Genomic DNA, 10,476 nt, shown 5'->3' on the forward strand with positions numbered 1-10,476 from the left:
CCTATTCAATTGCGAGGTACAAAGAGCTCGATTCCATAAGGTTGAAACAACCCAGTCCATAGAAGAAATCGAAGATTTCTTAGGCATAATCCATAGAGAAAAAATTCTATGATAAAGAGGGTATTGGCAAAACACGTGGATCCTTAAGGTCATGAAGACCCATTCCAAAGGAGTAATTAGAAAATTTATTCAGGACGACGGTTCAACCTTATTGTAATTAACCCTGAAAAAGAGGAACAAACCATGAGGGGGTGGAAAACTGTTCTGCGAATGAAAAAGCATTTGATTCCAAAAGGTTTTAAAAACCCAGTCCATCAAAGAAATAAAAAGTTCCTTTAGTCTTAACACACTTGTATGCAACCCGAAATAAATTACGCAATCAATGACTGTGCAATCATAATGCTGAAAAGGAAGTGGTGATAGCAAGATTACATGAGAAGCTAAAGATCTCTGCAGCAGCTATCTTGTTAGAGAAAAAATTACCATAAGCCAACCTAATTCAGTCCAATTGAGAAGCCAAAGTCCAAAATAAACCAAAATAATATGCCAACCAGTCCATTGAGAAGACCACGTGCGACAAAGCTTAAGCCATGGAAAAGTAGTAATCCGGAGGGAATGATTATAGGGGGGACCATTTGCAAAAGTGATAAATTCATGAGGAAAGGTACCTTCGAGAAGGACCATTAAAATTAATGTAGAGTAGATAAATTGAAAAAGCATGATGAATCTCAACAAAACTAAGAGGTTCTGCCGGTACAAATTAGCTAAAACAGTTTTGCAATCATATGAACTAAATGGTCATAGTGACGTTTATTTATGCCAAATTCTGATCAGGCAGAACTTAGCTAAGGATCTACAGCTAACGAAGATGCAACTACGAGCATTGAGGAATGCTAGCTACAAAAATGAACAAATGCAAAGAAGAAACAAGAAACCAAGAGATGGTGACGCTGAAAACCCCAGGAAGAAGGGTAAAAAACCGCGGGTGGAATTGAGTCCACCAATCCACTATATCTGAGAATTACAGCTTATAGGTTGTGCTAAGTACACTTTTGAGTATTGTAAAAGCAAAGAAAATATTTGAATGTAAATGATTTGAAAAACTTGTGTGCTCCTAAGATCCTTTTCTTCTATTTATACAAGTGCATTCTATTTAACGTTGTTTACAATTAGCCGTTAACAACTAACTCCTACTATCTTGCCACAATCTCCTAAAATCAAGGAACAACTCCATCTTCTGCTCAACCATGGATCTCGCCCTATTTTTTAGGCATGACTGCTGAAACAACATCTTTTGACCAAGCCTTGACTAGTATCCAATGCAATCTCTTTGAATTATCTTCTGGAACTCGCAAATACTTGTTATTACTGCTACCTGACTCCTCTTAGCTGTTCTCCAGATAGTAATGACAAACGTCCTACCTGCACTTCCCAACTTAAGAAAAATATTAGGACATAACAATTGCCCCTAACTTGTGATGCCAACCTAAGCGCAACTTAGTTAAATTCACAAGTTACCAAAAAAGGTAAAATACTTTAGCAAACATGTCAGCTTATGATTAAGATAGAATTTTCACGTTTGCAAAATCTATCTTTCTACATCCAAAAGATAAGAGAAATCTTTTCACCTAAAAAAGATAAACAAAATTTTTCCGTCTTGGGATGATATCCCCTTTAAGAGATAAACTCACTTAGCACCTGTTTTGATATAAGCAGCAAAAAGATAAATTCTTAAGCACATTAAACTTTTATCCATTGGAATATTGTACCGTTGTGCCCAAAGTATTCACTTTCTTCTTGCTTCCTTGCCTATAATCTTCCACAGGTAAATTTCTTCTTCTTTTTTTTTTCTTTCCTTTTCCAAAGTACTTTTGCGATTTATCTTCTGATGGGCAAAGCAATTGAGGACGTTCCTTCCTCCATCACTGCTCAAGACATTGAAGGGTTAAGAGACTGGGGAATTTCCGTGGTGGTACCCAAATCATAATTCCTTCTTCGACATGCAGGCCCGAAACTTGCCCAGAAGATTACATCTGCTACTATGAACACCCTTTCCTTTTAGGCTACAACTATGATTTCTCACCACTCACTAGATCTTTCATGGAGGTGCTCCACCTTTCCCCTGGCCAGCTAATGCCAGCTCTCTAGAAAACCTGCCTAGTTCTAGAAACCCTTACCAGTACATGGGATCCCCCGTTCTCTTTAAACGAACTTTTGACAGCTTATAGCGTTAGAAAATCAGACATAGGAAAAATAACCCTTAAGCTAAAGCACCCCACCCCCCACTAGTAGATGGCACCATTGCCTCTGACTCTATATGGAAAACTAGATACTTTTTTTGTAGTGAAAGACTCGCTGGGCGAAGCTAGGAACTCTCTTGTTGGGGGTTGGTTTAACAAAGGTATACATTCGTTCAATTTGTCCTTTATTCCTAAAAATGAAATAACTAGGTTCTTACCTTGTTTTCTCTGCAGGACTTGGCGCTATAATTTCCCAAATTCCTGAACAAGCTAAAAGCCTAGCTGATCTGTTCAGTTTACCTCTCGAGGATCGCACTTCCCTTGCCCCTGCCGAAATCACTCCACTTGATTCCAAATTTTCTTCTCGCACAAACTCAATGTCTTCTGGTAACTATACGTTATGACTCTGCTTTTCACTCTGAAATTTTACTTTGATTTCCTGGCTAAACTAGCTATTGCATGCAGCTCAAGTTAAATCCAGCACCCTTTCTGATGAGGATGCCATGGATAGGCTTAAAAACAGAAAGAGATCAGCAACCTCTTCCGGTCATTCACAAGATGAAAAGCCGCCTCGCAAGCAGCTACGCTCCTCTACTGCTCCGACCATTATTGACATCCCAGCTAAGTCTTCCAAAGAAGACAAGGACGAATTCATTGTAAGCTTACCTGCCGACTTTCTAGCTAAAGAAGGTTTAGAGGGTGGCATCTGGCCCTCAGCTGAAAAGCTTCTCTTCCCAGCCGCGCAAAAGAGGCTCAAGGGATAGGATCTAGAAGTGACTTTGAATCACGTTGTGCAACTATCATTGCAGGTAAGCAATACCCCATAGATTACCTTACATGTTGGATGTTAATGCACCCATATATATTCACTCTTTATTCCTTTTAAGCCAGGTTACTTAGAACTTCCTAGCTGCTAGAGACAGCCTACCAAATGTGGCTTCTCTTAATGCCAAGGTGGCTCGCCTTCAAAAGGACAATCTGAGCTTTCAGACGAACCTGGAGAAGGAGAAGAAGGCCAAGCTGGATGCTGAGAGTAAGTTGGCTGCTAAGGTGAATCTGATTGAAAAAGAGAGGTTGGAAAAGGATGAAAAAAATACCCACAACTGAGAAGGAGATTGAACATCTCAAAGGGGAGTTGACCGCAGCTACCAGGGATGCTGATGAGAGAGTTCTGGATGTTCAAGCTGAAGCCAAGATTATAAAAACTGCCAAGTTGGCGTACCTGATATGCTTCAAGAAGCTGGATGACAAAGGCATCAACTCCTACATCGACAGGTACCTGAAGCTGGATTCTATGGCGGCTCTGGAGCTCTGGCTACTGGTGGTAAACCGAATGATTCTGAGCTTTCTACAGCGGAGTCTCCAAATGCAGTTGGTCAGCTAGAAGATGACACACCAGGTGACAAGGATAAGGTCGCTGGTGATGATGCCAGCATAGTTTCTAAATTCCTCAACTTCCTAATACTTTAATTTAGAACATTTTTACGTTTCCTAAGGGGCAACGTGTCTTTGTATGAACATATTTGCTTTGGATCTTTTAAACTTTTGCTTAGTGCTTAGTAAACATTTCTTTTGCATGCATGCTTATACTTGTCAGCTTCGGATGATGTTTTTACCTGATGTACTTGAGTTTTGCTTTGGTTGGGCCCGTTTTCTTGGTGCTACGACCATACAGCTAAGCTCTGGTGCTTCAACCTTTAGCTGATTGACTAGGTGCTACAACCTCTTGCGTTTGTCTGCACATGGGTAAAACCAAGGTGGGCTATTGGCATCAATGGTCCTAATATGCTTAGATCACTATGTTTTTTAAGGAATTATTCTATCACAAAGATAAGAGAACTTTGCTTACCTGGTGGACCAATGCTTTGTTTAGAAACAATGGTTGCCTTCCTTAGGAATCTGGCGTCTGCGGCCGGCTGGTAGCCTAGCTATTGCCCCAGGTTATAAATGATACAATTTGAGATAAGAAGCGTTCCAGCTTCTAGCTATAGGTACCGCTTTCCCGTCCTTAGTGACTAGGCGATAAGCACCTTTTCCAACTACTTGGTCAATTAGGTAAGGGCCTTCGCAGCTTATTCCCAGCTTACCTGCATTCAACTCTTGGGTATTCTAAAACACCTTCCTGAGAACCCAGTCTCCTATTTTGAACACTTTGGCCTTCACATTTTTGTTAAAGCTGCGAGCTACTACTTGCTGTTGTGCAGCCATTCTCACTAGCGCACTATCTCTCACCTCTTCGATGGTGTCAAGGTCATAGCTGAGTTCTTCATTGTTGTCTTCTAGAGTCAATAAACCATATCTGGCTGTAGGAATAGCAACTTCTGCAGGTAACACTGCCTCGCATCCATACACGAGGAATAATGGGGTCCTTCTTGTAGCACCTCTTGGTGTTGTTCTGGTTGCCCAGAGTACTTTAGGCAGCTCTTCTGCCCATTTTCCTTTTTTAGCTTTTAGTCGTCTTTTGATACCGTTGATAATTACCTTATTGCTGGACTCAGCTTGTCCATTAGCTTGTGGGTACCTGGGCGTTGAGGTCACCAGGTTGATGTTCCATTCATGGCAAAATTGCCTCGTTTCATGACTTACGAATTGTGACCCATTATCGCCAATGATCTCGCTAGGTACTCGATCCTGCAAATAATGTTAGTGTACAAAAAGGATATTACTTCTTTGTCCCTTACCTGCTAGAATGCCCCAGCTTCGATCCATTTGGAGAAGTAGTCCGTAAGTGCTAGCATGAAGACTTTTTGTCCTAGGGCCACTGGTAGTTTTCCCACAATGTCCATGCCCCACCTCATGAAAGGCCAAGGTGTCAAGGTGGGGTGCAATACCTCAGCTGGTTGGTGGGACATACCCGCATGCTTTTGGCAGCTTTCGCATTTATGCACGTACCTTTTGGCATCCTGGCGCATGGTTGGCCAATAGTATCCATAAGCTAGGATTTTATTTGACAAGCTTCTTCCTGTTGTGTGGGATCCGCACTCATCTTCATGAAATTCTTTGAGTGTGGACTCCCACTGGTCTTTCTCCAAGCATCTTTGCAACAAGTCATGGCTAGCGCAAGCTCGTTTAAATAAGGTACCTGAAATGACATGGTACCTGGTAGCTTTCATTCGCAGTTTCCTAGCTTCCAGCTTATCTTCTGGCAGGATGCCCCTTTCCAAGTACTTGAGTATTGGCTGGGTCCAGCTGGTACTTTCTGCATAGTCATCATCTGGTTGCACCACATTTACCTGTTTGCTGATGGCTGGTTCAGCTAAATGAGATATTGGTATTGACTTGAAGTCGCATTTTCTGAGTGATGATCCCAGGTTAGCTAGGGCGTCAGCTTTGGTGTTCTGATCACTTGGAATTTGTTTTATACTGAACTCTTCGAATAGCTTTGCTTTTTCTTTCACTAGATCCAGGTACGACGCCATCTTTGAATCTTTGGCTGCGTACTCTCCTTTTACCTGGCTTACTATTGATAATGAATCACTGAACACATGTAAACTGTAAGCTTTTAAATCACATGCTAATATTATGCCTGCAATTAAGGCTTCATACCCAGCCTCATTATTGGTAGCTTTAAAATCACAACAGATAGCGCGTACTATCATGTCCCCTTGTGGCGACTTTAATACTACAACTACGCCAGCTGCTTTGAAATTCAAGGATCCATCCACATACAGCTGCCGGAATTCGGACTTACCCACTTGATTAATGTGATGCACTTCCTCTTCAGCTGCAGCTGCTAGGTCAGGACTAAATTCTGCCACAAAGTCAGCTAGAGCTTGGGATTTTATAGTTGTCCTAGGCAGATACTTAATGTCATGCACGCTTAGAGATGTAGCCCATTTGGCCATTCTCCCTAAGCATTCTGGCTTCCTTAATACAGCTTTGATAGGATAGTTAGTCATGACATGAATAGGATGAGATTCAAAGTAATGTCTTAACTTACGTGATGCCATGTACAAAGCTAGTACTAGTTTTTCTAGTGATGTGTACCTGGTTTCGGCGTCCAACAAGGATTTACTTACGTAATAGACTGGGAGTTGTTGACTTTCTGCTTCCCTAGATAGCACTGCACTTACCGCCTTGCTGCTGACGGCTAAATATAGCTGGAGCGTCTCGCCTGCAGCTGGCTTCGAAAGTAGAGGAGCTTGAGCTAGGTAAACTTTTAGATATTGCAGTGCAGCTTCATGTTCGGCTGTCCAGTTAAATCCATTGTTCTTTTTCAGCACGTTGTAGAACATGTGGCATTTATCGGAGGATTTGGATATGAACCTATTGAGCGCGGCTACTCTCCCAGTTAGCTTCTGGACTTCCTTTAAGTTCCGGGGTGATTGGATATTGATCAATGCTTGCACTTGGCTGGGACTAGCTTCTATGCCTCGCTGGGTAACTATGTACCCCTGAAATTTTCCTGCAGGGACTCCAAAGGAACACTTACTAGGGTTAAGCTTCATCCCATACCTTTTTAGAACTTCGAAAGTATCTTGCAGATGAGCAACGTGATCTTCAGCTTGCTTTGTTTTGACCAGCATGTCATCTATGTAGACTTCCATCGTATCTCCCAGCTGCTTCTCGAACATTTTGTTAACTAGCCGCTGGTAGGTGGCACCTGCGTTCTTCAATCCAAAAGGCATCACCTTGTAGCAATAAATACCTCTTTCAGTCATGAATACCGTCTTTTCTTGATCCGTCGGGTCCATGAGTATCTGGTTATAGCCAGAATATGCGTCTAGGAAAGTTAATCTCTCATGTCCACCTGTGGCGTCTACCAATGCATCGATGTGCGGCAGTGGGAAGGGGTCCTTTGGGCATGCCTTGTTGAGATCGGTGAAATCAATACACACTCGCCACTTGCCATTTTTCTTGCCTACGACCACCAAATTAGCTAGCCAATCTGGGTACTTGACTTCTTTGATCTTCCCAGCTTTCAGTAGCTTCTCTACTTCTTCATTAACTATTAAATTTCTTTCTGGCGCGAACTTCCTCCTTTTCTGCATGACAGGCTTTGAGTTGGGGTCAACGTTCAGCTTATGAGTGATAATGTCAGGTTCAATGCCTACCATATCTTCATGGCTCCATGCGAAACAGCTTATATTTTTTTTAGGAATTCAATGATCCGCTGCTTTTCTTCAGCTGGTAGGGATGCCCCAAACTGCACAGTCTGCTCCGGCTTTGCTGGGTCCAGCGCTACTTCATCTACATCTTGCTCTGCTGGCTTAGCTGGCGCTGGACCTTGCTATAATTGCTAGCTGGACTCTTTCTTTGCTTTGAGGGATATGCTATAACACTCTCTTGCCAGCTTGCGATCGCCATTGATTTCTTGCACTCCGCATTTGGTAGGGAATTTGATAGTTTGATGATAGGTTGATGGCACAGCTCGCATTTTATGAATCCATGGTGTTCCCATGATGATATTATACGGTGAGAGACAATCTACCACATTGAATTTACTCTGCAAGTTGACTCCTTTTGCATAGGTAGGTAGGATGATTTCTCCGAGCGTTGTAGCTGGCTCGCCATTGAATCCGAATAAGACGGTTGCTTTTTTGAGGATGTCAGCTTCCTGCAGCCCCATGCTTTCGAGGGCACTTTTAAAGATGATATTAGCTGAGCTGCCATTGTCTATTAATACTCTCTTCATGAGGCAGGATCCGACTCCTTTTGCATAAGGTGGCTCCAAAGGATTTGCACATGGTGGCTTCCAGGAGATGCTCAGGAATGGATAAGGTCCACATCTTTTGCTTATATTGCGCCACATGATCATAAGGATCCGCAGCTCCATCATACAGCTTGTGAGGTTGGGACACATTGATCTTCTTGGGGATCCTAGCCCTTGCAATTTCATCCACGAAGGGGGACTGCGCATAGCCATTGGGAGATTCTTCAGCTACGGGAGTTGGTGCTCCAGGCAACTTTGCCAGCATGCGGAGTATCTTTCTGTTCTGAGACTCCAGAAGCGCCATCTTCTTAGCGGCAGGATCCGCCTCTTCTTCCTCTTCGTCAGATCTAGTCTCATTTCCTTCATCTTCGCCTTCGCTGGCTTTGGAATCATCAAGATTGAGATTACGGGGGGTCAATCCCTGGCCATGGAGCCTGGGCATTTTGTTGCTTTTGACGGACTCCAACTCCTTCCTGAGACTATTAATAGTTTGTTGAGTTTCAAATTGAGTGCGGCGAAGATCTTCCTGAGCTTTCAGCAAAGCAGCCTTCATCATTTCGGCAGTATCATCAGTCATTTTTCCTAGGGTGAAATGTGTGTATTTTCTTTTTGGGATTTTTATGGGAGTTTAGTTGTAGAGCCCCACGGTGGGCGCCAAACTGTTTTACAATAGCATTTAAGTAAAAACCGCTTATAAAGCATCATGCCATGAACAAAAGGATCTTAGGAGTTAGTTGTTAACGCCTAATTGTAAATAACGTTCAGCAATTTGGCATAAACTTGCTTCATCCCTACCAGCTGAAGAAAAGCAGCGGATCATTGAATTCCTAAAAGAAAATATAAGTTGTTTCGCATGGAGCCATGAAGATATGGTAGGCATTGAACACGACATCATCACTCATAAGCTGAACGTTGACCCCAACTCAAAGCCTATCAAGCAGAAAAGGAGGAAGTTCGCGCCAGAATGAAATTTAATAGTTAATGAAAAAGTAGAGAAGCTACTGAAAGCTAGGAAGATCAAAGAAGTCAAGTACCCAGATTGGCTAGCTAATGTGGTGGTCATAGGTAAGAAAAATGGCAAGTGGCGAGTGTGTATTGATTTCACCGATCTCAACAAGGCTAGATGCATATTCTGGCTATAACCAGATACTCATGGACCCGACGGATCAAGAAAAGACGGCATTCATGACTGAAAAAGGTATTTATTGCCACAAGCTAATGCCTTTTGGATTGAAGAACGCAGGTGCCACCTACCAGCGGCTAGTTAACAAAATGTTCGAGAAGCAGCTGGGAGATACGATGGAAGTCTACATAGATGACATGCTGGTCAAAACAAAGCAAGCTGAAGATCACGTTGCTCATCTACAAGATACTTTCGAAGTTCTAAAAAGGTATGGGATGAGGCTTAACCCTAGTAAGTGTTCCTTTGGAGTCCCTTTAGGAAAATTTCTGGGGTACATAGTTACCCAGCGAGGCATAGAAGCTAGTCCCAGCCAAGTGCAAGCATTGATCAATATCCAATCACCCCGAAACCTAAAGGAAGTCCAGAAGCTAACTAGGAGAGTAGCCGCGCTCAATAGGTTCATATCTAGATCCTCCGATAAATGTCATTTGTTCTACAACGTGCTGAAAAAGAACAAGGGATTTAACTGGACAGCCGAACATGAAGCTGCACTGCAATATCTAAAAGCTTGCCTAGCTCAACCTCCTCTGCTTTCGAAGCCAACTGCAGGCAAGACGCTCCAGCTATATTTAGCCGTCAACAGCAAGGCGGTAAGTGCTGTGCTATCTAGGGAAGCAAAAAGTCAACAACTCCCAGTCTATTACGTAAGTAAATCCTTATTGGACGCCGAAACCAGGTACACATCACTAGAAAAACTAGTACTAGCTTTGTACATGGCATCACGTAAGTTAAGACATTACTTTGAATCTCATCCTATTCATGTCATGACTAACTATTCTATCAAAACTGTATTAAGGAAGCCAGAATGCTCAGGGAGAATGGCCAAATGGGCTATATCCCTAAGCGTGCATGACATTAAGTATCTGCCTAGGACAGCTATAAAATCCCAAGCTCTAGCTGACTTTGTGGCAGACTTTAGTCCTGACCTAGCAGCTGCAGCTGAAAAGGAAGTGTGTCACATTAATCAAGTGGGTAAGTCCGGATCCTGGCAGCTATATGTGGATGGATCCTCGAATTTCAGAGGAGCTGGCCTAAGTGTAGTACTAAAGTCGCCACAAGGGGACATGATAGTACGTGTTATCTGTTGTGATGTTAAAGCTACCAACAATGAGGCTGAGTATGAAGCCTTAATTATAGGCATGATATTAGCATGTGATTTAAAAGCTAACAGTTTACATGTGTTCAGTGATTCGCTATTAATAGCTAGCACTAAACACATGTAAACTGTTAGCTTTTAAATCACATGCTAATATCATGCCTGCAATTAAGGCTTCATACTCAGCCGCTGATTAATGTTACGCACTTCCTCTTCAGCTGTAGCTGCTAGGTCAGGACTAAAGTCTGCCACAAAGTCAGCTAGAGCTTGGGATTTTATAGTTGTCCTAGACAGATACTTAATG

The 10,476-nt window shown here is 42.5% G+C and overlaps 1 protein-coding gene across 1 annotated transcript; it reads right to left on the reverse strand.

The window, feature by feature from the left end:
- Nucleotides 1–7,479: 7,479 nt before the first annotated feature.
- On the reverse strand, nucleotides 7,480–7,809 carry LOC125493529 (uncharacterized). The gene has a single exon (XM_048636982.1). It carries the CDS (start codon nucleotides 7,807–7,809, stop codon nucleotides 7,480–7,482), a length of 330 nt encoding a protein of 109 aa, XP_048492939.1.
- Between the last annotated feature and the right edge of the window lie 2,667 nt (nucleotides 7,810–10,476).

Source organism: Beta vulgaris, chromosome 9 (assembly GCF_026745355.1).
Source record: "Beta vulgaris subsp. vulgaris cultivar EL10 chromosome 9, EL10.2, whole genome shotgun sequence".
Lineage (NCBI taxonomy): Eukaryota > Viridiplantae > Streptophyta > Magnoliopsida > Caryophyllales > Amaranthaceae > Beta > Beta vulgaris.

Bases quoted from the DNA above. Each gene is read 5' to 3' on its own strand.
- LOC125493529 (XM_048636982.1), bottom strand. From the start codon at position 7,809: ATGGGGCTGCAGGAAGCTGACATCCTCAAAAAAGCAACCGTCTTATTC.